At 37.0% G+C, this 27,776-nt stretch overlaps 1 protein-coding gene across 2 annotated transcripts; it reads right to left on the reverse strand.

Moving 5' to 3' along the window:
- Positions 1 to 254: 254 nt before the first annotated feature.
- Positions 255 to 26,656, reverse strand: LOC310906291 (interleukin-5 receptor subunit alpha-like). 2 transcript variants are annotated; one of them, XM_083855451.1, is made up of 14 exons: positions 26,532 to 26,656; positions 22,842 to 22,932; positions 17,038 to 17,169; positions 15,988 to 16,156; positions 14,181 to 14,380; positions 13,689 to 13,843; positions 13,396 to 13,543; positions 12,718 to 12,826; positions 12,445 to 12,632; positions 10,310 to 10,446; positions 8,771 to 8,915; positions 4,859 to 4,946; positions 3,560 to 3,647; positions 255 to 1,382 (listed from the first exon to the last, which is right to left on the reverse strand). In XM_083855451.1, exons 5-14 carry the CDS (start codon positions 14,281 to 14,283, stop codon positions 1,260 to 1,262), a joined length of 1,284 nt encoding a protein of 427 aa, XP_083711577.1. In that variant the 5' UTR covers positions 14,284 to 14,380; positions 15,988 to 16,156; positions 17,038 to 17,169; positions 22,842 to 22,932; positions 26,532 to 26,656; the 3' UTR covers positions 255 to 1,259. The 2 variants fall into 2 exon arrangements, with proteins under 2 accessions (XP_083711577.1, XP_083711578.1); XM_083855452.1 differs by lacking the exons at positions 22,842 to 22,932; positions 26,532 to 26,656 and adding an exon at positions 17,792 to 17,843.
- Between the last annotated feature and the right edge of the window lie 1,120 nt (positions 26,657 to 27,776).

The raw sequence follows: 27,776 nt of genomic DNA on the forward strand, positions 1-27,776 counted from the left end.
CCTTATCTTACAGCAAAGTAATTTTTAGTCCTTTTGTTGTTCAGATTGAATAATTTCTAGATTAAACTTTTCACTTGTCACCAGCCATTAATAATAAAGGAGAAATAGTGCCATCCTCTCCACTGTGGACCTTTTACCAAAACAAAAAGCACATTTAGGTGAATCAAGACTCAGCATCAAAGTGTATCTTAGAAACTTTATGTTTCAAAAGCAGAAAAAAAATCATATTGTTATTTCTTCCAATAAATATTTTTGTGACATGGAAAAATATTACCAGTAATGAAAGTAAGTCATTTTAGGTATCTTCCAAGCCTTCCAGAAAATAATGTCCATCACTGATTTGTATTTCCAACCTTCAAAAAAGAAATGTCTTCCTTGCAAAATCAATTCATTCTCTTCTAGTCAAATGAACTGTCCCAACTAAGAGTTAGAATAATCTGCCCTGATTGTGTACCTGAAAATGGACTAGCATAGCTCATCAGCTCATGGAATCAGTAGGAAAGATTCTTTAAAAGGACAGGGAAAAATAAATAGCAAAAATTGGTCAGTTCTGAACTTTAACTTCTTTGAGTTAAACTTATTTAAGCAATCACAGTACAGCAGAAAACTTTGTTTTCTTTACCTCGTCTGAAGTTCTCTTGTTTTACTTATTTTACTAACTGCAAAGTCCACAACAGTAGAAGACTTATCTTCACATGTATCTTTTCTTTCTGGTTGATGTGTGCTTACACAATGCAGTGAATCAGAAAGGGTTGTTTTTAGCTTTTTTTTTTTTAAGTTTTAGAGAACACTTGTGAGATTCTCTTGCTGTTTCCAGAAACACTTACTGCTTCCATCATTTCTCATGACCACTTCAATCAGATGTTGAATAGCTAGTATGAGATTTGTATGTTCATGGTATGTTCCGCCAATCTTCAAAAGGTCTCGATCTATCAGACAGTACTTGGGAGGAGCTATTGTAGCATTATGAAACACTAATTTCATTTTAACCCAAGTGGACCTCAATATTAGCTTATATTTTCTGAGATGCTCTAATTTTACTGGGCTGAAGATCAGGTTTTTTAGACTCAAGCTGCAAGATACTGCTTCGTGTTTGTGATCCAAAGCTAATTTTAAGAGTAACATGTTGTCAGAGCGCAAAGTACTTCAAGTTATTTGGCTCAGAAAAGCTCCCGTAATAGCTGTTCTTTGATCTATTAGAATATTGTCCACCTCATGGAAAGGTATACTTGTATGCAGATAAAAAAGGCATATCATCACTATAGGTCTTCTAATGTGAATTCCTTCAAACATTTCTGTAGTTGAATGTTCTCATCTCTGTTCTCTTCTGGTGTTCCCAGAGTAACCACTGAGTGCGTCTCCATTTGCATTGACATATGTTGCTGTTGGAGAAAAAATTACATGATGCACAAAATCTGCATTCATTGGCATTAAAAATTCTATGTATTTTTACAAGTATTCAACTTATTTGGGGTATACCTGGGACTGGTACAGGTTACTTACTCTGTTGCAACTGGAATACAAAGATTGTATTAATTACTCTTGCAATACATACATGTTGCTCACAGGCAAATTTGCTTGGTTGTTCTGAGCCTTAATTTGATTGTTTGGCACTCTTCAGGATGATATGACCATTGTGGCATCAACAATCACTTGAATCAAAAATTCACAGTGTGGTCTTAGTAATTTGTTGCCATCATGTAGACAGTAACTACTCAGCTATGCTGAATCTTCTGTCAAAGGTTTATTCAGCATTTGTAATAGTTTGGGGACAGAAACTGCTTCTTTCTCTGTCACTAACATTAAATATAGTTTTTATGGTGATTACATATTGAATACAAAGGCTCCTACATAGCAGTTTACACAGTTCTAATGTGAAGGGAGATGCAGAATATAAACCTGATGGTGATAATTCTGTATTCTGCCAGCCCATATTCATAGCCACAATGGTATTATCAGTTAATTTGCTCACAGTTACTGGTAAAAATGGGTGAAAAGGACTTTTCCACAGTAGAGGTGATAAATATACTCTTTAATCAGCTGAGCTCAGGGTCAACATGACACCTTTAGCATCAAATTTGGTCAAATTATATTGACCAAAAGAAGTGTCATAGAAATTATTCTGAATCTTGAGAATAAGAGACTTGGCCTCAGGCCGGTTCTGGAGGTCTTGAGCTTTTCTAAGATGAGTATGTATAGTGAAGAAGAGGAGCAGTCTGAATCTGAGAGCCAGCCCAAGGCTTGTGGAATGAACTCCAGGTGCGAGTTCAAAACACTTCAATCTTTTAATTTGTCATTTGATTATATGGAATATGCACGTAATCATAAATTTTGAGAGCATAAAATTAAACAAAACAATCCATTCCTCTGCCTCACTACTCAAATTATGATTCCTGGATTGAGATGATTTGTGGTTTCTGTCAGAGTTTGCAATCACATAGATATATTATTAAAAAAAATGCAAAACACAATATTGGAAGGCATACATCCTTCTCTTGGGAAAGAAAACATCATAAGGGAACACACTGGGAATTACTAGTTAAATTGCTGAATGCACTACTAGAAGATATTTTGATACTGCAGTGTAAGTACAATAATATGGCAGAATAGAGTAGAATTAACAGAAATCCTGCAGAGGCTCTGAACAAATATTTTGAGTACCCAGAACAGAGATAATCCTCATTACCGTTTCCTATTTCAATGGTGTATTACACAAAAAACCCCCATAATTTGGGCACACCTGTGCCTTCTCCTCATGTATTGCATAACCAGATAAAAAGCAATCTTACTGTGCCTTCTAGCACACAGTTCACTGTGTAGGTTCTCTGGAGTTACACAGATCTAAATTATTGCCTGACTAGCACATTTTTTCCTGCATCTCAATGACACAATGACAGCAATAAGAAATACTGAATGTGCAAGCCATTAATGACAGTCACAAAAATACTGAAAATGTTTAGTCTTTGTTTTGCCAAGTTTAGTAAAGATTGTAATCTGGCATGAGATAAGCAAGCATCTGAACTTATATCACACCAGCTCTCCCAAAGTAAACACCTCTGCATATGGCTTTGTCCTGAGGCAGGGGCACAGCTGGGGTAGGTTATATTGGATTGAGCAGCCTCCTCCTTCCTGCTATAAGGGTGTGCATATTTACTGCCAATGGCTTGCAGATCGCCACAAAAAATTCCCCTTGATAACTGGTCTACATGCTTACATGTATAACATCCCATAACTGACTATTCTTCAGGGATTCATGGTGATCACTCCTTAAAATGTTGGCCCATTGAGTGTGGATATGCTGAACCACCTGGGAGCAGACTAGATATTTTAATCCCCTGAGGATTTTCTCCATCCTGTCTATTGACATGATTGTCCTGTAATCTCCACAAGTTTTCTGTCTCTTCTGGCTTCACTACAAATGCTGTACATACCTTCCCCCCGCCCCCCCCCTTATTTTTTTTTAAATTACATGTTGCTCCAAATGCAATGTTGTACCTTTCCAGCTGCAAGTGATATCATGCGTGTCAATGTGGTGAGAGAAAAAAGACAGCCACCCTACCTGGTGGTGAATCTCATCTGCTAACCATGTTTTGATATTATCTGAAGGATGTGGAACAGGAGTGGTTATAACTTCCAGGCATCTGTACCTGCAAGACAGTGATACAGGCACGCAACTATTCTTGTCTGCAGGAACAGATCAGACATTAATGCTTTCTAATATGTATTCCATTTCCAAGACAGGTATCTACTATTTCTAAACCATTTAAACATTTTTTTCTTTCTTTCTTTTCACTCTAGACACTTTTCTCAGCATTTTCCCTAGCTCTTCTTTAGCCTGACTGGTTTCTAACCATCAAGAGTTTTAAAAGGACTGGATAGATATAAAAACCTCTATGATTTCTACACAAATATTATTTCCAAGCAAAGTGAGAACTTGTGGCATGCTACTGTGTCTCTAGATTAAAAACTATTCCAATGTGTTCTTTCCATAATAAAAATTTAATAACTTCTTGTATACGAATCAGGAATAATGATTAGCCATTAAGTAAATAATAAGTTTACTTTTAATAGAGGCTCCACTTACATATTGCACCTTCCAAATATTAAGGTATCTTGAGTTATCATCCTATCCTGAACAAGTTTGTTTCTCAGTTCAAAAAAGCCTTTGCTGCCATAGGCAGCTGTCATTAGGAAAGCTATGTTACCAGGCAGAAAAGTGGTGGCATAGAGAGAGTTAGCAGCATTAACTCTTGTTGGGTGTAAGGCCACTATTGTTACTTTGCGCTATTAATGGTATTGATAGTACCGCAAAGGAAATTTATTCCATTAGCCTGACATCCCTTTTTCATTTATTTCTTAATAATAAGAATTTCATATACTCTCCAGCTTAGAGTGAAAGACTGTTTTCGTAACACCAATTGATTATGAAATTAAATTGGACAGCATGACATGCGGTTCATCTCTGGCCTGATTAATATAGGTGGCCTTGAATGCAGAACCTGTGAAAGCATGGGATAAAGTCACACTGAGGATAGAGGGGCAGCTGTCAGAGTAAGATTAGAAAATGTCATTTATGGTGGCAGAAAGACATCAGAGAGTAAGGTGTGAGACTGGATCTGTGGGGGACTGTGGTAGGAGCTGCGATAGAAGAATTACAACTCTCAGTGTCTAACACTAGGTCATAACATCAAGCACTACTTTGTTAGAACAATAGTTGGAAATGCACAATTAACTGCTTCTTGTAAACATAATTTATCTGAGAAAATCTGCGTTTGACTTTTATCCATTATATAGTTTACTGTCATCTTGACTCCTCTTCCACTAGAAATTTATACAACCATCCTGAAATGTACAGTACCTTCTACATGCATATATCACCAAACCTCCAAGGAAAACCAGAGGACAAAACAATGTGAGGCTTAGCAGCAGGATATCCACTGTCTTTCCTTACAAAAAAAAAAAAAAAAAAAAAAAAAAAAAAAAAAAAAAAAAAAGGAAACATAGAAGAGGGAAAAGTAATGTTAATTATATGCGAGGGTAGTTAATAAATGGATGAATTACATATCGACTCATAAATATTGCTCTATTCCTGAACTGTCACAGATATAAAGAAACATTTCCTGGAGATTTTTTTTAGGGCAAAGGGCTTCTGACTTCCGGACTGTTCCTTCCTCCCCTTCCTCCTTTTCACCCACAGCCTTGCTGCTGTCTTTGTCCAGCACTTCCTCTTTTTTCATACTATTCCCTCCTTTTCCTGGAATTCTGCTCTCATATCCTGGGCATGGCCCATTCTGCCACCACATATTTCCACACAACCTTGATTCCTCTGGATATCAAACCCTCTGTCAATCTGCTATTAGTACTTCTGTTGCTGCTCCAGCTGCCCCTGAGTTCCTACTGCTGCTACCTCCCATCTCCACACCCCATAAGTCCCCTGTTCCTGCCTCCTCAGCACTTCTCAGCTGTAACTGATTTAAGGCAAAATGAAAATAAAAGCATTTTGTCAAACAAAATATTCTCTTTGATTCAAGAAGCAGCATTTGGTTTCTATTATACTTACCTTTTTAACCCTGCTTGGCATAGTCCTAAAGAAATGACATCAATACAATATTTATACTGTTCAACAAATACTACTGTTCTGTACCTTGCATTTCTTCCTCCAAATTACCCAAAATACCAAAATAGCAATGATTTGGTTAATTCAGAAATGTTTTTTCTGGGAAATTTTATTTTTCTTTAATATCTAGCTTTAGAACCACAACTAGTTTGGATTGGTTTTAACTAAGTACTTTGAAGTAAAAACAGGCAAGGACAGCTCTTAAAATGTTTATGGTCTGATGCCAGATAAACAGTGGTTTTAGGATCTGATTAAAAATCAAAGTATAAAAGAATGGAACAAAAGATCTGAGTTTGAACCCATTCATTTCCACAAATTTCATATGAAACCAAGAAAAACTCAGAAACTTGTGGGCAGAACTTACAAGAATATGTCTTATCTTCTTTAAAGTACAAAACTATCCTTTATTCAATTTAGGATTGAAAGGAATTTTTTTTTCTTCCTGCTCTCTGAGATGAGGGCTCAGAAAACTTATTCTGAACAACCTCTGGACTGTGAAGTAGGATTTTTTTTTAGTTTGTGGTAATTGCTGTACATCATTCTGCTAACCCTAAATCATGCACACACCCAGAAGAAGAGGAAGCCCTGTTCTTATCGTCAGCTGAACCACAAAGAGGTTTGTTTCTCCTGCTTTCTTCTTGCATTTTGGAAAGCAGCAAGAAAAAGAAGCACATATATTCTTTTGGGTAGACCATTTCATGGTGGGTTTTCTTCAGATGCAAATCCTTTAAGTTTGACAAAAAATAACAGAACTTTGAAACCAAAACAAGTGGCTTGGTTTGCAAAAATGCAGAACACTTCTGAATTACTACAAACTTCAAAGTGATCTATGAATGCTCATCAGCTCTAAAAATTAGACCAATTATTTCAAGTTTCTACATATGAATAAAGCTGATTAAACATTTCTTTTTTTAGCAGAAAGTTTCTATACTAAACAGCGCAGTTCAGGTTAAATTGTGAGTGTTTTTTTCAAGGGCATATGCTAATTCCAAAGGAGAATTAATGTTTTCCTCATGAGAAAATTAGCAAATTCTTTTCATGTCAAAGGAACATTTCAGAACAAATATTTTAGTTATGTTTTGAATTATGTTATTTCATTTTGATGTTTCAGCTTTTTTTAAAAGAATAGTAAAATGCCTTTTTAAAATGTATTCTTAAAGAAATATTGCACATTTCCTAGATGAAACAGTAGAATGCCATGGAGAAGCAAACAGAAAGCAGGTCATACCATGGTTCTACAAGTCTTTCAGTAGAAAGAGATCCTGTAACACCAGAAAAACCGATACATTTCAAAATAAAAATATTAAATGGATCTTTTACTTTTCAGGTTACTTGCACAATGTCCATTTATACTTGTTCCCAATTAAATGCAGATAGAATAATTTCCACAGAATACAGAATAAAATGGACAGAAAACTTTGTCTCAGCATCAAAGGAGGTATGTAAAGAGATTTGGCTGTGCACCTGACCCTCCAATGCAATATCTCCATAGATCCATTTTATAAAAACCACTGATCCTTCCTGAGTAGGAAGGAGGGGCATTGCTACACCACATGTGCAGTACACTCCAGGGTAAATCATGCTGCATTGAACACATGCACATGTTACAGCTTATGTGCCATGGGGATCTTGTCCAGCATCAACTTTTCCGAAGTGGGAGAGGGAGTGGGGGAAACATGCTGTGCTTATTGAACCTCAGCAAAAGCTGTAGAGGAATCTGGGAAAGCAGCAGTGTTGAAAATCCGCTAAAGGAGAGTGGCAGATGCTGAAAGCGAGGTTTGGTAGGCTGGAACCAGAATGGGTGACTGCTCAAATCCGTTTCCTTCTTCTAGTGAAAGGCTGGCAGGGAGCAAGTAAATCTACATGCCTCCACCCAGAGGACCTCTTCTGATTTCCCCTATCTACACATCAGATGTGTCTGGCCTGATGTCAGGCAGACTCCTCCTAGGCCATGCACTGGTCCTAGACTCACTCTGTCTTTACTGAGAAGAAAGGGAGATCTCTCAAGAGTAATTCAAGACTCTTAAATAGTCGAAAAGTTATTTCCTTCACCACAATGAACATGAAAGCAATTAGGTTTCTCTCTCTAGATATTTCACAAATGGAATGCTTTTGAAATTAAATGAATTAATTTAGGTAAAAAAATGTTTCAGCAGACCAGTGAGACACAATGAGGCATCTGATAGAGTAGGCAGTCAATATCCAGTAAACTCTATAACTGAGTTTATATTCAATCCATTTCAAAAATAATGTCTTGCCTGACATTTCCTGTCCTCAGATAAATATGTATTTTAAGCTCAAAGATCTAAAAGGCATATTCCAAAATACAATCTCTTGTACTAAATAATGATACTTATCTTGTTTTGTTTTACTACCCATAGTACTGTACTTTTTTTTGCATGTTGACACACAGACACCAGTTTCTCGCTATGAATACAGCATCACACCAGTGTGCTACTTTCCCTCTGTCTAACCCAATGTCAGGAAGCTTCTGCATGTGGAGCCATTTTTCTCATCATGGAAAGCACAAGTTTCCCTTGTAAGCACATATATGTTAAGTGTTTTCTTCATAGAGGTTGAAGGAAAAGTATTTCTTGTTTACTTTGTGCTCAAGTGAACTGTTGGGGCCAGAGCACATGTACTTAACTGAGAGCTGAACCATTTCCTATCTCTGTCAGGTAAGAAATTATTCCATCAGTGTAATAAGGGACATATTGAACTCAGTTCTTAAAGACTATGTGTTTTGATGAATGTCATGACTTTTATGGATTTCTTGGATTACTAAATCTAGTTGAAAGTATTTTTAGAGATGTGTGGGCTGTCCTTTGCAGGGCAAGGCAGCAGGGTGGAGGAGTGGTGGTATTAGGGCCTTGCCCGCTGCTGACCATTATTATTTCCTAAAGGCTGTCAAGAGTAGGCTGTAACTTAATTCAGGACAGCAGCTCAGTAAAGATCAGAGAAGTAGAACTCAGACTAGGGACTCTCCTTCCCTGCAGCAGAGCCATGTGAGCCTGGTGTGTGCCATAGACTCCTAGGTACAATTATGACCCAATAACAGCCTAGAGAAGAAGAAAGGCAATAATGAAGTAAATATATTGAATGGTAATAACATAACCCATGATAACAGTTATGAGAAGTAAGTATAAAACTTACCATCGTGAATAAATACTGGTTCACTCCAGTCACTCCAAAGCTTGTTTGCTATGCAAACCTCCTTCTTTACCCTGACTTGTGCTGCACACTTTTTTGCTGGCTTATGAAAGGGATACTTATAGTTCTCTGCAGTGACACTTACAATCTATCAAGAGAGATTTAAGGGATTGTTTTAAAATATTTTGCATTATAATTCAAACAGATCTAAAGTAGAGATGTCAAATACAATTATTTATATCTCTAAGTAGTAGGAAGAGATTTTCCAAACAAGTTCTTATGTCCAGATACAATTTGACTCTCATCTGATGTGTGTGAAAACTCAGAACTGAACATGAAGACAGAATGGAACTGATAAGATGGAAGGAGATATCATTTATGGCAGGACATTAGGAATTGAAAGCACTGATTCCCCTTTCATTTTTTTTCACACCATATATAGGATGAACACAGTAACTATAGAACGACAAGTTTCAAGATTTTGGTGTGGGTCATGTGCTACACTTGCTTCTCTGGTAGAATAAAATCTTGCATTTTTCAGCTGAAGAATGTCCACTATTTTTGTGACTATCCTGAAACATCTTTAATTGTGCCTGTGAAGAAAAGCACATCACTTCAAAAGATCAAGCCCTAACATGGAGTGTTAGAGTTTAAAGCAGAGGGATCTCTAAATCATCCACCACTTTTAAATACTGAAGCCAGCTTCTGTTAACAAACAATGTTGTGCACCACATCACTTCTTTCTCTTCCCTTTAGGACTTTTCCAGTTCTGCTGTCTATTAATATTTTGTGGTGTCCAAGCACAGCACAAAACTTTAGGTGAAACTCAGCATCTAAATGGGAAAATTAGTCACAACCTGCATCTTATGTGTGGCATGCTGGTCACACATCTTGTCATATACACTTGAATAACATTTGACCTTTGCCTAAGAACACAGAACAATTGACTCAGTTTGTGGTTCAATGTAATCCACAGACATTTCTTCTGTGTTGACTCCTATATTTTAATTCCTTATTTTGTGTACACATATTGGACCTGTATTTTCTAATCATAGAATTTTTCTTACTACTGAGGTTTGCCCTGCTGATTTCAGACTTAACCAATATTTCAAATTCTAATCTTGTTTCCCGTGGTACTTGACAACCTTTCCTAGCTTTCAGACAATACTTCTTTTGCTATAACGAAAAAGTTATATATATAATATATATATTATATATTATATATTATATATTATATATTATATATTATATTATAATATATAATATATATAATACAGTCTATGTGATACTAATGTACAATTCAAATTTAATATAGAAGACAGAAACTTCCAATTTACTTCAATGCTAGCCTGACTCTGAAAGATTTTATAAAATGTGTTGATTTTTCATTTTTACCAGAGAGACAAATTGGATTATTCATTAAGGACAATGGGATTTCTTTAAAGTTCGTTTGAGATTAAATTCTTTTAAGTTCAAAGGATGCCTTGTTTTTATGGAAGTTATATTATACAGACTAAGTGTACTATCAGGGAAACTGATTACCTTATGATCTGTTATTTTCACTTGATACAAAAAACACTCTTTCCTTGCCGAACCAATAGTAGGTGGAGGTTTCCAGTGAATTTTAATACTTTTGTTTTCAAGGGAAACTGAGACGTTGATTGGTGGGTTCAGCTTCTCTGAAAAATAAAGAGCACAGGGAGACCTTCTGTACCTCATGCTCTTTCTCATATTTAAACTGAGGTAAAACAAATAAAAGTACATTAGTCCTTAAAATACAGAGCTGAGTGTTTTGGAGTTTGCCACACCCAAAGGAGACATTCTAGTGAGTGACACATTTTCTTTGAAGTTGCTCTTCACTTTCTCAAAATAAAGGGACGTAGTTGGGGTTTTTTACATATTTTTCTAGGAAAGGTGGAAAGAGTGGGCAGGAGAAGGCAGCCCTCTCTGGAGTCTGTGTTGTGTTGAGGAGACCTTGAGTCTGCTACTGGCTCCACGTCATGCAGGATACATGTGTTTTGTCTACCCACAGGCATGCTATTATTATTTATATATAAAAAAGAAAGTAATTCCATCTCTAACAACAGGGTTACAGGAGGGGTACTTAGAAAGTCTTCACAGAGTCTTAGAAGGGCTTGTGTTGGGAGGGACCTTTAGGACCAAATCCCCTGCCATGGGCAGGGCCACCTCCCACTAGACTAGGTTGCTCAAATCTCCATCAAAACTGTCCTTGAACACTTCCAGGGATGGGGCATCCACAATTTCTCAGAACAGCCTGTTGCCCAGAGAATTTGTCTGATTCAATACATGAAGATTTCTGCAGGTGCTTAAGAAATATCTCTCTTTCTCTCTCCTGTAAGGCAGCAAGCAAGCTTTTGCTAAGGAGGAAGTACAGGATTGGAAGCAAGGGACATTTGGGTCCCTGGGATTTCAGCCTCGGATTCATATAAGCAAGTCTACAATTGTTTTTTAGCATGGCAAGTGTTAGGGCACTGATCCTGAGTGTGTGCTCTGTACCCACACATCCTCAGTCCTTCTCAGGACTGCATTTTTATAAGAGGAAGAACTGCAGCTGGAGTTTTCTGAAAAAGCCCTCCCAGAAGAGCAGAAGTGCATGGCAAGTGTCTGCAGACAGGGTCAGCGAGGTCTGGGGATGGCACGTCTGCAATAAGACGCCAGTGAGAAAAGCCAGGGAGAAGCAGAGAGGGTGAGTGGCTGCACAACTGGTCCGTGCAGCTGCTCTGCTTGCTCCAGCAGCCTTTGAGGGTGGGGGCACACCATGAGCCATGAAGTCATGAGCCATGAGAGGAGTGAGAAGCAGAGGTTTTTTTGTTACTACTGCCAGGACATTCTCCCTTCTGTAAGGAAACCAAGAATAGGCAGCAGTTTCTTTTCATCCTTTTGTCATATGTCAGATTTTAGCTGACTCTGATTGCATTGTAAAGCAAACAATTCTAATGTCTTAGAAAAAGTTAGATGAGATCTAATTCAGAATAATTTTTTTTTTTTTTTTTTTTTTTGCTGTCCCTTGAGCTATGACTGATTCCCAGGTTACAGATCTGGAAGATGATCAACATGTTAATGACTTAAAAGGCACTTGAATCTGCAATCTTTGCTGAAATTCAGGTGAATTTCTTACCCATGAGATTAATTCAAACTTCCCAGAGAAGTTAGGAAAAGTAATTTTATATGATCATTCAAAACTGTTGATAATTAAAAATAACTGCCAAGATATTTTTAACTTAAAAAATAAATTAAAATGCTACTAATGTTTGAGAACATTCATATTCCTAAATTCAGGTTATAAATGAGACTCATGGCTATTTATACTCCTTTTCTTAATCACACTTGCTCAGCACTATAGAAAAAAGTATAGAAAAGAAAAAAAATTGAGAAGCAAGGGTATAATGCTTTTAAATATTGTTTTCTCACATTAGTTCATCTTTTCTTTTAATTAAAATTATAGATAAACAATGTTATTAAATCAGACAAAAAAATTAAAAAGCCTTCAGCCCTAATCCATTTTGTTTAATCTTTGTGTAACATTCACACTGAGATGAATGCCTACAAAGTTTGAATTAATATTATGACTTTGTCACACCTATTTCCTTTTTTGCTTTCCATCAACTAACCAATAAATAAACTTTTCATAACACAAAATAATAGACAATACTTACCTATTGTCTGAGGTGTGAAAGCTTTGTAATAAGACAGCCCTTTTGAACTATTTCTCAAATTTCTCACAGTTATATTTAAATTTATTTTCCTTGATGGTTGGAAATGTATTTCTTTCATATGGCATCCAATATTTTTCTTCCTTGCATTTTTTATATATTGCTGGCATGAAAAATCTTTTCCTACATGCCTGTGAGAAGGATATATAAATTTTTTAAATCAAAGGCTTTGGTCCAAAATCATGGTTTCATATTTATTTTGCTAAGCATCCTTACCTGTATGAGGCAAAGATCTGGATATCTTCAGGAGCTTCTGCTTTGATGTCCCAGGTGCAATTGAAAGAAGAAATGTTATATATGATGCACAAAAGATTCTGAATGTAGACTGCAACAAATAAATGGTAAAAAGAAGGAGTTGTGTTTATTTTACATTGATTTTCTAATAAAAACATCATGGTTGCCCTTACAAACTCATGATATTGGCTTATTTCTACAAGAATGAAGACATACTACGTGGGGAAAAAAATAGGTCTTTTTGCTTTTTAGACAGTGAAAACTGGGAAGCATATCTGCTACTAACACCAAAGCCTTACTAACCCACTTAAATATACATTAAAATCTCTAAACTTTTTAAGAATTGCTGAAATTGAGTGATACAGGAAGCAATCTTCGTGAGACAAGTTGTTAGGGAAAATGAAGAGTGTTTGGGTCATACTGATGTCTTGCTCAGCAGAGCTGGAGTTTTCTGAATCTGAACACATCTAATAAAGGAAATAATTCTGCAATATATCAAGGTATTACGAACCATATTCTTAACACACTTGTACAAAAACAAAACAAAACAAAACAAAAAAAGGAGCAGAAGATAATGAAGATAATAATGAGATTTCAGAAATCTTCCAAGTGAGACAAGACATTATCATAAATGCTAACAACAAGTAGGAAATACCTAACCTGGAGGTGCCTTGTAAGTAAGTTCTGTCCAGTCACTCTCCTTAATTATGTCTTCTGTTTCTTTTGCAAAAAGTTGTGTCTTAACTTTAGCAGTAAAACCAGAGTGTAGTCTAAGATGTATTATCTTTTCTTTCTCCTGCAGTCTTTCCTAAGAGGAGCAAGAAGAAATTCTATGAAGGTAAAAGTATTGAAAGAGAAATTATGCAAACTCATCTACTGAATGATACAATATATATTCATCTACTGAATGATACAATACACTTTACACTATGTGCAACCTCTGAAGAACTTACTTTCCTTTCCTTGGTGGTATTGAAGAACTTATAAATCAAAATATACTTCACAGTGTAATTCTTGGTTTCTTCTTCTGTCAGGTTATTGTTCCAGGACAAAATAACTCTTGAATCATTCTTGGTGGTCCATAGAACATTATGCAGCCTAAGGGCATCTGCAATTGCAATGATATTACATAGAGAGAGGATCCTTCACTGTGTACACAAAGGAATTGTCTCCCAGCAAGGCTTGCATGCCCAGTAGCTGTACCAGGACCTCTGTTCTTGCATGGAGCAGGAATTTCTGAGCTTTGCTGAATATGACTTTCAGCAGTGGGAATCATGCTGCTCTTTGCGGCTCTCAAAATTAATTTATTCACTTTTGCCTGTCTTGGACACTCCTCCTACTGCAAGTCTCTGTTTCTCTCTATGGGCTGTAGAAAGTGCTTTGACAAGCTCAGATTAGACATCTGGGATGGTTAGCATAGGATGAACTGTTAATATTTTACTTACCTTTTATGTCTTCCAGTCCACTTGCCAGGATTGTGGAAAATAGTGTCATATGCTGGAAAAAGTTTAATATCAGCAGGACAGGAATGACTATAACACGTGCCATAGCAAATGTTTTGGGCCACAGGTCTGAGGAAACTGAGACTCTTTAGTTCCAAGTTTAGTTGAAAAAGTAGTTAGAACATGATGTTTTCATTTTGCGTCTGTGAAATATTAAGAAAAGGTCACCTAGATGCTTAAAATGTGTCTAAAGTACAAAAAGTAAATACGAATTGATCTATGTTTGACAGGTCTTGTTGGCTGGTGCCTGCTGTTCCCAGGATGTTTGTATTCAAGCCCACTCTTTAATTTGTGCCAGGGCTGGAGAGAATGTGTGCCATAGAGCACTGGTTTTGAGTGACAGCACAGCTTGGATTGCAAGCCAACACCACAGATATGACGCTACTGACACTGCAAGGGTTTAGGTAGGGCCCACCTAACCCAACCATCACTAGATTTAAGCCCAGTAGCTCTACTTGCATGCATTATCTGGCCTCTTGTGTCTGTAGAGAACTGTCATTTCTAGACTGTGACTTGTGTTACCTGGTTTAGAAGGATATGAACCATAAGAAGAGATAAATCCTGCCATTTGAAAAAATATCAGCAAGAGAATTTCAGGTGTTTGCTAAATTTGGAAGACAGTGGGCAAACAGATTCAGACTGATCAGAGTTGGTTTTAGCAAAACAGCATTGCTATTTCTCTGAAGGGTCTCATTCAGAGGTTGCTTTAATATAAAATAACATTTGATCCCTTCTGTGTTCATATGCCTCCATGTTCAGAAACTTTCACTCAGTAACTGATTTATCCTGTCTCTGATTGTTTTTGCTTTTAAATTCTCAGACATATTGCATCCTGGGATCAGCACCTGGAGCCATATCAAAAGGTTCACAATACATTGGCTAATAAGTGGCACTGTAGAGGAAATGTAGAGGAAAATGTGTCAATGTTCAGCATATCAAAAAAATCTGCAATGAGGTTTCCTGGAAAAAGCAATACACATCCACTTTAAATTACATATATATACAGATTAATTTATAACGTCATTTTATCACAAAGCAGTGAAAAAGAGACCACTTAAGGAATGCTGCCCTTGTTTATGAAGTGCTATGAAAAAAATCATAACAAAATGCTGTAAAGCAGAGGTTTCCCCATCTCTGTCATTCTGGAGTGATCTCAGCTGTAGCACCAGCAGCAGCTATAGTATGCAAGTCACACTATGCACATGACCAGCACAAAAAACCTGTAAATTCTTCTTGGTGTGCCCAGGTAAGAAGCCATTTCTAATTGTCTGGAGAGGAAAGGGGTGAGCTGTGCAATTAATTGTGCTCCAGAACAGAATAGTGTGTGGCAAGAGGAAAAAGTCAGGGAAAATATAAAATAAAAACAAGGAAATTTTTATGGTTTGCTGTTCAACACATAGTGATTCATCCTTCTCCATGAAATGGAGCAATCAAAAACAGTCCTAGGAAATGTAAGTACTTTATTTAAATTAGCAGAAAGGGAAAAATGAGGATGGAAAACACTAAGCCAGTTAAAATACTTGTGGCTAGTATTAATATGAATTTTTGGAAAACACAAGTCAAAAGAGGATGTGGAACAGGAAAAGGAACAAAATAAATCTTACAGGCGCAACAACTTTTGGTGTTAGAAACAAAAATAGACGTAATTTGTGTGGCAATAGAAATGCATTTAGTTGGAGAGAGGACACACAGGAACAGACAAGGAAGATTTTTAAAGTCTGAACAAGCTTGGGAAAAAAACCTAACCAACCTGAGAGCCAAAGAAAGACATTTCAAGTGAGAGCAGTGCTGTTTCCCTGAGGTGAGTTGCTCCTAGGAGTTCCTTTTGTACAGGACTGAGAGGCACTTCTCCACTCAGTGTGCAATGGGCATGTGCACCTTTTCCCACTGATGCTGTGATGGTGGACACTGTGAGCAGGCTGCAAATAGGACCAGGAAAATGCATGGAAAGCAGGTACATAGAAAGCTACCAAAAAGTACTAGAGGTGGATGCACAAGCTCGCATCCCTAATTCAGCAGCTGTAAGTGCTGGAGGAATATGTAGGGAATGAGCTGCAGGAAGAGGCCAGAGTTGTGGATTATTTCTGAGTAACATCTCCTGTTCTCACTGCTGCAGGCAGAACAGCAGAAGGACAGCTGGGCTGACCCCACAGGGTATTTCTTATGTTTATATACAATTAATTAGTCCACAAAAAATGGTAAAGTGAAAGCACTGCAGCATAATTACACCCAAAGTGACCAAGGGGGAACAAAACCTGTCCATACATAAAAAGCTTTTGATTCACAACTTGTCAAAGAAAACATATTTTCGTTTATGCCAGCATAGATGAGCTGAAAGACAGAACATTTTGTCTCAGACATATGCAGACAGGACTTTGCATTCCTCATCCTGTGCTACAAAGAAGTCTGGGTCAGCATATGGTGCTGAAATTCAGTCGATGTGCAAAATAAAATTCATTGTCTGATAATTTTTTTTCTAATAAGACTCTCTGGCTCTTTTGTCTCTGAAAAAATGCATACTAGCCAAATATACTTGCCAACGGTCTAATTACTCTGGTAGAAATTATCTCAACAATCTAAATAATTTAAAAAAATAATCTTAATACAATCACCCCCCCTCCCAAAAAAAAAAAAAAAAATAATCCAAAGCAACAAAAACCCCCCAAATTCTTTCCAAGCATTGTCCTGCCTGTCAAAAATGGATGTTAAAAATAATTTTAAAAAATACTATACGTATTTTGCCATTTTTCTTTTGTTTATGCCCTTTCTTTAATTTCTGAGTTTCAACTACATCTAATACCTGTTGGTTGGTGCCCAGCAATGTCTGATTTACAGTAGTGGGTTGTTGGAGTAAGAGAAAAGGAAGACAACTGACAGGAGCTGTCAGCCCATCCACCACTGCAGCTGCAGAAGTTGTTTGTACAAAGCCCACCTGGTGATTTTGGGAAGTGGACAAAGAAAGAAAAATGAAAATAGCTAAAACAAGTTTCATAAAACTTAAGAGCTGTTACTTTAAGAGCAGAAAAATAAACTATTTAATTTTAAATCCACATTATACGTGTGTTTGAATAAAGCTATTTTTTAAATGTTTCTGGGGCTGATTATTATATTGTCCTAAACGCAAAAGCTAATTTTTAAGAAATATGTACATATTTTTATGTACATATATTTTCTTTGAAACACAAATAGTAAAATTGTCAAAAAAAACCCAATTTCAGGTGGTCTTGAAAATTATATTATGCCAAATTTGGAAAATAAATTCAACCATTAAACAATGAAATCGTTTATTCACTGTTCTAATGCACAGTCTTAAATGAAGGGAATCACTGAGACTGTCTGATTAAAACTACCTAAAACTTAGAACTTCACTTAAGGTTGTCACATCATACTTTTCAACACTCCTCACCCCCCATCCCATGTTTCATAGTAGAAAATGTAGAAATTCATCAATGAATTATGAAATAAGCAGTATAAGTCAAATAAAGTTTAAATTTCTTGGTAGCTGAAAGGTCAAAAGAGGAGTACCATTTCCATTCTTTTTTTTCAAAACTTACCTTAATTTGAATGCTGGTTAAACCTTGGGTACCTATGCATAGTTTGGGCTGAGAAGTGAGACAGAGCAGCACTGGAGAATGTCTTGATTTATGACTACAATGAGAAATTGATTCAAGGGACTTCCCTTTTCACAAAGCACTCCCTCAGAAAAGCCCATTACAGGGCCACTTCCCACTGAGGGGATGAAGCACACCTCTGAATAAGCAAACACTGACTGGAACCTTACCCAAGGTCTTTGGATCTCTAAGGATACACATCTCTGCATGACTATCTCAGAAGTCAGAGCTGTTACTATTTTTTCTATTTTGTATATGGAAAAGTTTTGAAACATTTTACATGTTGTAATGAGCTTTTATCTTTTAAGAAGAAGTCAGATTAAAGAAGAAATTAAATCATACAGTTCAAGTGTGACCTATGAAATTAAAATCCCAGAAAGATCTTGCCCTACTTGCCATTGTTCTCCTCATTTTTAGTGGCTAATATGCATCTTTCAGTGTGTACCAAATAAACAAAAATTAAAAAGTCACAGAACTAAGGAAAAAGAACAAATAAATCTTGCATTTTGAACAAGTAGGATTGTCTGTTTAACTCTTCATATCTGAAGGTTTTCCCAGCCTAGTATCTGAAATTATCCTTTTCACTGGTTGGCTTTATAAAGTAAGTTAATTTGTAGTTATCATAAATACAATTGCAAGACACACTGACAACTCATGACTGTCATTCTGGAGGGAGTTGACTGACTTGATTATAAGTGGGTTTGAAATCAACCACTATTCATACATACTGATATTTTGCATGGCAGCTTTCCATGTTAAACTGGATTTAGTGGGGCAAGAATGGATAAAAATTGTTCTTTTTCTGTGGAGGGTGGGGGGTGGGTTTCAGTATTTTGGCTTGGAACAGATATGCTTCATTGTTCCCATTAAAAAGTTTATTCACTAAGGATCTGACCCCAAGTTTTGGTGCAAAAATGAACTCAAGGTGACAAGACTGCATTATTTATTGCCTTTTCAAAAATTGCCAAATTTGGACATTATATTTCACAATCCCTACTACAAATGGCTGAAGAGATCAGGTAATGCAGTTTTTGTCATTTGGTAGCTGGTGTGATCCTTTCCAGAGCATATAAACTGGATCTTCTTTGCCTTTCCCCATCTTTAGATACTAGAAACACAGCAGAGAAATTCTGAAAAAGGAAAAATCCCATAAAACACCTTCAATACTTATCCAGTGAAGTGCTAGAAACCTAAAGATCTTCGCTCTCATCCCAGAGTTATGTATAGAAACAATTTTATTCTTCCAGTATGTGTCTTAAAAATACATATTTCAAAGAAAATACAAACAAAAAACAAACAAACAAACAAAAAATCCAGCTATAGAAATGTCATAGAGAAGATCAGTGGAATGTTTTGGCTTGTTAATAGTTAAGTCTTAAAAGCAGCTGCTGTGTCTTTTGAGTGCCTCTTTCTTTCAATAAAATATTTTTGACAGTGATTACTCTGACTGACTTATATCTAGATTTTCCTGATACATAGATTCAATAAGCTCATCTTAATCTTAGATTAGAAAAGGATACATTTAGTTCCATGTGGTCTTTGATTTTTTTTCTCTAATTTTTACTTTGTTAAAGCTAGATAATGAAATTATTCAAGGTAAGGCTTAACCAACAAACCTTTACCTCAAATGCTTGAATCCAATTACTTCCTTGTTCTTGTTAATCAGACATGATCTTATGCTGGGGATGTACAAAACCCATATTTTTCTAGTGATGAACTAAGATAAAGGAAGGTAAATGTTTCTGGAGAACTTGGACTATATTTAGAGTATGTTTTATTTTAGTGTGAAGAATGTGACTTGAAATCTCAAATCCAATGGTAATAGTGGCAAATCTGACCACAAGCACAGCGCTCAATTTTTAAAATATAGAAAACTTCATTTCCCTATGTGTCTTCTGTTTATTAGAAGAATATGTTCATTTTGTCTGGTTAAGGTATGGTTTGTTCTTTGAGTTAACAGTAACACCTCAACAATTGCAGCATGTTTCTTCCTCTTCTCTTACACCATAACTCACTGCCCTTACTGACTTCAGAGGAAAGAAGCTAATTACTTTATACACATTTCCTGGAGTTCTCTTAAAATTTTAAATAATTAAAGATTTTTATTTTATATTTTAAATTTTCATATGTTGTTGATTTAATCAGGAAAGCAAGAATGGTAGGAATTCAATGCTTTTTTTCCATTAATAGACTCTCATACTGAGATGCATAACAGTTTTAGTCCATCAAAGCCATGTGTTGGAACCACGTGTGGATTTGGGCTGATCAAAACAGCCAGTCATGTAATTCAAAATATCCATGAAGCCAGTGCACTGTGCAGTTATTTCACCAGGGTTTAGGTGCCCGTGGGAAGTTATGACTGCTCACACTCCATAAAGCCTGTGCTTTAAGCACAGTACTTGACAGCCATTTCTGTCTGTGCCCTCTGTGCAGAGCCAGTGAAATCCCATGCATGTGACTGAAGGACAAAGTCTTTTCCTTCTCACAGTCCCTGCAGACTAGTTTGTTGTGTCAACACAGATAGTGTTTGCAATCACGTGCTGGGGATATTTGGGGTGCCCTTGAGTTCCACCTCTGTTTACAGCAAGAGAGGAAGAGGGCTAAAACTCATCTTTTGCTTTGTACTGAAGTGAAAATGAAATTTCAGAAATTTGTGCTGTTAGTGATACGTTTCACTGCAAAGGAATAGTGGGGCAGGCTTAAAGGACAGCAGTAAGGTAAAGGGAGTGTGCTGAAAGTGATGCGTGCTTGTTAACAGAAGGGAATTTTGAAATCACAGCTTTCTGCTGCAGTGACTAGATTTCCACCATCTGGTCTCATAGTTCTGTTTTAAATATGATCTCATGTTTCTGTTTCATATAATAGGGATGGCAATCGTCCATGCAGCCTTCTACTCTGCATCTGCAGTTTCAAAATGTGACATTTCTTTTGTCATGAATTATTTTGTAATACTTTTCAACTATGTGTATGTGCATACACCAATGCAAGGCTTGAGAGGAGATCTCCTGGAGGAGATATCTCTTTGCTTTGTGAAAATTATCAGCTGCAACAAATAGCCAGCTGTTGGCAGTGAAAGTCAACCTTAGATACAATGCCTCTGTTCCAGTTTCTCTCAAATCCTACAGGCAGAGATTTATGAGATAAATGTACAGGTTTGGGGTACACTGTAGGGTATGGTGACTTTGCAACAAGGGTGAGAAAGAGTCCCATAAAGGAGAGCAATACTATATAGCCATGTTTGGCCTTAGCTAATCAAGAGGAATCAGTGAAAGGCTGTTAGTGTTGTGATTACAAAACCATTAGACTAAATCAGACCCATTTAACACCTGCCTTAGAATAGGCACTGCATTTAATGGGAGAGATAGGGGAGGACATGAATATATAAAAACAGATCCCTAATCTTTCCTGAGTGAGGAACTGAGGGATTATACAAATTTTCCAAATCAGACCAGATATACCTGAAACAGCTACTTGCTACTATTCTGTCATTTCCATTTTAAATTTGATGAACTACATAAAAAAACCTCCTAACACTGGTCAGAAGCTGATGTCTCATTATGCACACAAATTTCCTCTGGGGCGATGGTCAGACTACTGATGCATCATAATAGTTGTGACTACAAGCAGCCTAAGGGAGTAAGGCTTGAAATAATGATTTATCTTTTATCATTAAAACAATAGCTATGCATCCCAAATATTTCTAGGAAGAGATCCTTCTGTATTATTTCAAGGGAACTGCTGAAACATAGCCTAATACAGCGAAAATTCCTAGGAACTTCAGAACATATATATCATCACCTGATTATTAATTTGTGCAACTATTCCAGATCCGATATTCAAGTGCTGATAGCAGAATTGTTAATGTCTGCTCCCCCTGTTAGGATAAAATCTTTAAAACCAAGCAGATTTTAAAAAATGTTAAACTCTAAACAAGAAAAATTCTCTCCATTCTATTCCCTTCATGGAGCATTGTTAAATTATCTCCATGCTGCTTCTATACAATTAATATAAGAATGTTCTTAAGAATGATTCATTCTATTTTTCTCCTCTGTTGGTATGCAGAAAACCTTTGAAGTACTCAAAAACGCTCCTTACAACATTTTTAAACTTCAGGCCCTAATCATCTTAATGCCACCATCAAGAACTAGGACTGGCACTGGTAAAGTGTCTGTTGATTTACATGCATTTATTAAAAATCTGCTTCCTGTCTAGATTTCTGATATTAAATAAGGAGTCTTCTAATGCTTGTATAGGGTGCTTGTGGCCTAACCAAGTATGACAACATATTTGTGAAGATGACATTCTCAGGGAAGATGAGTATGTCAGTTATCATTATGGAACCATGTATGGAGAACAAAAGTCTCTCCACCTGCTATAGCCATCATTCAAGGAAAAAATTTCTTACCCTTGTAACACTCCCTACCAAACTCTCTCTGCCCTTGGGCACAATAGTGAAGAGCAGCATTAAACATCAGTTGAAAGAAAACTGACTCTCAGCCAAACAGTCTGGTGATATAAAATTCATCAGAGACAGGCAGAGGGAAAATGTCCATCCATCTGCCTAGTGAAAGAAAATAAACTACTTGTTTGTGGAACAGTTTTTCTCACAGTTTCAAAACATGTCAGCTTCTTTACAATGGAATCATCTAAGAGAATAATTGCTCTTGGTCACTTAACCCAGGGAGATATTCAGAAATGCATTCTGTATTAGAGAAAAATACATTTCTAGGCACATTTAACAGGCACTCTGCTCATCAGTCTTATTTATTGGTCAACACTGGTAATCGTGTTTGTTCAAACTCCTTATTACTAACCTGGAACTCATTAATACAAATTCTTCCGTTAAGGTCTTGTGGTGTCTCAGCCTCTGCTCAGGGTCAATACCCTGAGAAAGAAAGCCCACTGAAAGGCAGTTGTGGGAGACTGGAATGTTAAAATGGTTACTGACCCAAAACAACCGGCCGTTTGCAAAAGCTTCAGGTGCTTTACTGACCTTGCTCAAAGTAATCATCGAGGTGCAGAGAGGGTGCACAACCACCACCAGAGGCTACAAGCTGGAGTTGGAGCCAGGTAAGTGAAGAGGCCTCTAAAGAAGAGATCATGTGAGGTGGGATAGTGCTTTTGCCATGTCATGTGTCCTCCCTTACACAAATGACTCAGCAGTGAAATCTCCCTTCCAGGGAAGTACTGGGGCATTCAGATGTGGCCTGGAGATATTCATCCCTTCTGATGGGCCATAATTGGCTCAACTACGGTGAAGAGAGAGGCAGCTGGAATGTCTTAGAAGGTGTCATAAACTATCAAAGACCCCTTACTGCCCCATGATCCACAGTCTGGCATCAGACAGTGTAAGACTCCGTGCCCTATGGGTGGTGTCTCAGCATTCCCACTGAGCCTGAAGTGTATATTAGTCCATTGAGCTTTGTGAATTTTGAGTTTCCCCCATCCCCAATAGTTCAAGACTATGACCATTACTTTGACCAATGGGCATGAAGGAATATCGAAATTGCAACTATCGAGCCTTGTTTTGGGATCCACAGGTGGTGATATCTTTCTACCCTTATCCTTTCTATCTTTTCCCTTATATATTTTCTTAAGTGTTATTTTTATGCTTTTGTATTACTATGGATAATAACCAAAACGTACACCTACCTACTTTCCATTGCAATCAAATTGTTCTAAAATAGACCCCAGATTTATATTTATATTTATATTTATATTTATATTTATTTATATTTATTCACATATCAGTCAGTGCCATTTCACTCTAATCTGCCCCAAGGAGATATATTGACAAGAATCTGATTTACTCTCACCTTCTGGGGTGGGTTGTAACAGCAATGAGCCTTGAAACAACTATATTCTTAGCCAAAGATTGACCTATCTACAGATACAGTTGTTTTTCGTCAGTAAAAAAAAAAAAAAAAAAAATGACAGGAAATATTTTGATAAAATCCTAATGTGTTAGAGAGTTAATAAATCTGTTTTATTCTAAATTTTAGAAAGATTTGTAAAAAGAGCCATCTGAAATCTGCACCTTTGCTTGAAAATAATTTGAGAGTGCAGTGTGGAGTTATTTTTCAGTATCCCAGTAGAGAGTACTTGATTTTTGTGACTAAAATATAATTTTTTGCTTGAAGATTCATAAAAAAACAATGAAGGTGGAGGAGAAGCTGCATTTAAATCTGTCAGAGGAAGGCTGCAACAGAGAGGAGGGAGAGAAGGTTCTACCCTCTGGCAACTTGAGAGAAGGGAGTAAATTTTCCAAACATTTTAAAAGGAATGTTGTTAGGACTTACCTTTGGCAGAGGTTTACAGCAGTTTCAGTCCATCTATGGTTTTCAGTGCACCAAGAAGGACACATGCTTTTCTGATGGAGAAGATGAGAGGATGCAGCCCTCTATGGTGCTATTTCAACTATGAAGCTTATATAATTCCCCATTTAGTCTCCTGGGGAGTCCCAATGAGACATACTCTTCATTCTGAGGCGATTTCTCAAAACTCTAGCTTGCACTATGGGCTGAGCTTGTCTTAACATTTCCAAATTCTGTCCCTCATTCTGTCCAGTGTTAGTTCCCTTTTCCCATAGATCAGCTTACTCACTGTCTTGTGTGCTATCAGATCAGCTAACTAGTAAATCAGGCGGATCTCTGCCCTTTCAGCTGCAGACATTACTTTTTTTCCCCAACCTTTACCAGTGCACTTAATCATGCAAGTAGTACCACCAGCTCTATTGACAAAAGAGTTTGCACGTCAGCCCAGCTGATTCAGATTGTCGTCACTCTTTTAAACTGTTCCCTACATTATGCTGAGTCACAGTAATTTAGCCACTTCCACTTCATTTTTATCTGACAAGTGTGTGTGGCCAAATGTTTATCTTTCTTTTAAAACATTATTCCTTAGTTTAACAAGGTTTTGTTTCTGAGGAACCATAAAAACGTAGGATGATTTGGCTTGGAAAGGACCTCAAAGATCATCTCATTCCAAACCCCCTACTATGGGCAGGGACATCTTCCCCTAGATCACGTTGCTCCAAGCTCCAACTGAACTGACCTTGAGCACTTCCAGGAGTGGTGAGCCCACAGCATCTTAGGACAACCTGTTCCACCACCTCAGGAAAGAATTCACCACCCTCTCAGGAAAGAAATTCTTCAAATATGTCCAATCTAAATCAACCATCTTTCAATTTAAAGCCATTGCCTTATCTCACGTAGATTTACCCATACCTTCAGGAGAAATTTCTAAAGAGGTGTTTTTCTCTCAAAGCCGTCCCTTCTGCTGGGTGAAATACTAACATTGGTCATCTTCTGTTAGTTCAGACCTATGATTACATGGCTGAGATTTGGACATGTCCTTTGAACGAAAGGATAAGCCATATCCTGAAAATTTGTGGTCAACAGGTCAGCAAAGAAGGCTGCTAAACCTGAAAAGATCATTTCAATGCAGCAAAGATAGACTGCATTTAGACTTGGGATCTTTTCTGCTTCCTTTACAGCTGAAAACAGAGTTGCTTTAATAGAGTGACTGCTCTCAGTATGGGTGGAAAGCATACTGAGAGCTATTTCATGTTTAGGGTTTTAAAAGCACAGTATCCTTTCTAAACATATCATAGGAAAAATTACAACAACTTGAAAAATGCAGGACAAATAGTTGTTAAAAAGACTTGAAAAAAAAAAGGAAAAGCAGAATTTGCTTGGATAGTGTATCTCACAAACTTCAACAATGAATCAGTGAATGAGGTACATCTAAGAATAAAATAGCTCAAATGCAAAAACGTCAATATTAAGACATAATAAGCTCAAGTCTTCTATGAAATACAGAAAGGCAGAGGGAGCACATAATTAATTTAATTCCTTAACATTTTCTCACACAAAACTCAGAGTAGTCTAGACTGGAAGTGACTTCAGCACAACTCTCTATGAAAGAGAGTACAGTACTGAGTGGGAAAGAAAATGCAAGTACTTATGTGCTGTAGAACCACAATTCCAGACTGATACATGTCACCTTTCTAGGAGTAATCAGGTAAATGTCACTGCAACTTGAACACAAAGGAATTCTGTAATAAAGAATTTTCAGTATTTTCTGTCAAGATATTTTTATTTAGACAAATCAAATTCAACTATCATTATTTTCAATGAAAATAAATACACTCAGATAAAACAAAACTCTCCTCACCCTCTTCATTTTCACCCAGATAGAATTCATATCTATTCACAGAGTTTAAAATTAGCACGGAATCACAAAACTAAATTATAGGTGAATATAATACACAGTTTTAATCTACACTTTAGAAATTGATTGCACCTTTGAAGTCCTTGAAGTTTAACATCACTGTATGGTGCTTTAATTCTGGGAAAAAATATTAAATATTAAAATAAAATAAATAAATAAAATAAAATAAAATAAAATAAAATCTAGGACTAAGAGCTAACAATATTTGTAGCTAAAAACCTTTATCTAATGTGGTACAGAAATCAGCTGGATAGAAATGTTCTAACACAGTTTTGAGTATTAGAAAGCAGGTACTCTTTATTGCAGCATTGCTGGTCACTGCAATGGTATTTCCTCTAATCAGGGTGCTGAACATCAAGTGAATAGAGTTTATATCATACACACTGATTATATTATTCATTAGATATCCCTACCTCCTCGGTTTTGTTTTACATAATCTCTTATCACTTACTCCTTATTGGACATGGTTCTTTGGGCTCTGTCTTCAATGCCTGGTGTCCTTTTCAGGTGGCTGTTCCTCAATCCCCATGCTCGAGTAAGCACAATGTTGTTGCTCTGCATAACTTCTGCTTTGTTAGCCTTGCAGAGCTGAGCTGGCATCCTGTCTGCATTTTGCATGATTTCTGTCTGCCTAAGTTACAGCTTTTATCTATTTCTTCAAGGCTGTGTTGTTCCGTTCTACTGTCCTTGATGAGAGTAAGATGTTCTGTTCTACTACCCTTATCAAGTGAGGAAACTGCTGTTCTGCCCGACTGTCCTTATCAAAATTATTTCCAATTTTCTGCTTTTTAAACAATTTGTTGTACGTCTAGAAAAAGGCTAAGGTGAAATATTAACACTGCAATAGATATCCACTTTGGCAGGAGACTGGATTTAGATTTCAAATTGTTGTAGACACGAACTCCAATGTGGCTTATTGCCTGATAAAGTGCTCTGACAAATAAACCAGTTTGATTTTACAATTAATATATTAACCATGTAGTTTCTTTTAAATTACTATTTCTACCATTGCATGAATAAAAATGAGTCTAGTAGAAATACCTTCACTTGCTGCAAAATTTTCCTTCACAGCATAGTCTTGTGTGACCTGGAGATTTCTGCTCCTATCCGACAGTTGCAAATATATAGAAACAGTGTTTCCGTACCTGAGTCACAGTCTGAAATAATAGCTTAGATGTATGAGTGTTGGAGGTGTTTACTGGAGTCATATAGACTAGAATAACAAAATCAAAGAATGGTTTGGATTAGAATGGATATTCAAACATTGTCTAGTCCAACCCTGTCCCCAACTTGATCTTGAACACTTCCAATGAAGGAGCATCCGCAGCTTCTCTGAGCCACCTGTTCAGAGATTGGGGATTGCCTCAGACCAGGAACATGTTAATTCCATGAAGTTTACATGAGCCTATTCCTCAAGCCTGTCAAGCCTCAAGGCTGTCAAGCCTCAAGCCTCTCACTGGGGATGACGTCCCCTTCCTCCAATGCAACAACTGCACCACTCAGCCTGGTTTCATCCACAAACTCACTGAAGGGTGACCTTGATCCCACTGGCCATGGCACTGCTGAAGAGGTAAAAGAGTGCTCAACCAAGCATGGGCCTTTGTGGGACACCACTTGTTACTGATTTCTGCTTGGGCATTGAGGCACTGACTCTAAGTCTTTGGATGAGCCCATCCAGCCATCTAACCATCCATCT

The sequence above is a fragment of the Zosterops lateralis genome, assembly GCF_965231275.1.
Source record: "Zosterops lateralis genome assembly, chromosome: 2".
Taxonomy (NCBI): domain Eukaryota; kingdom Metazoa; phylum Chordata; class Aves; order Passeriformes; family Zosteropidae; genus Zosterops; species Zosterops lateralis.

Bases quoted from the DNA above. Each gene is read 5' to 3' on its own strand.
- LOC310906291 (XM_083855451.1), bottom strand. From the start codon at position 14,283: ATGGCACGTGTTATAGTCATTCCTGTCCTGCTGATATTAAACTTTTTC. The intron at 12,633-12,717 runs GTAAGGATGCTT...TCCTTCTCACAG, and splicing joins CAGATCTTTGCCTCATACAG to GCATGTAGGAAAAGATTTTT. The intron at 10,447-12,444 runs GTAAGTATTGTC...TTTATTTTTCAG, and splicing joins TTTCACACCTCAGACAATAG to AGAAGCTGAACCCACCAATC.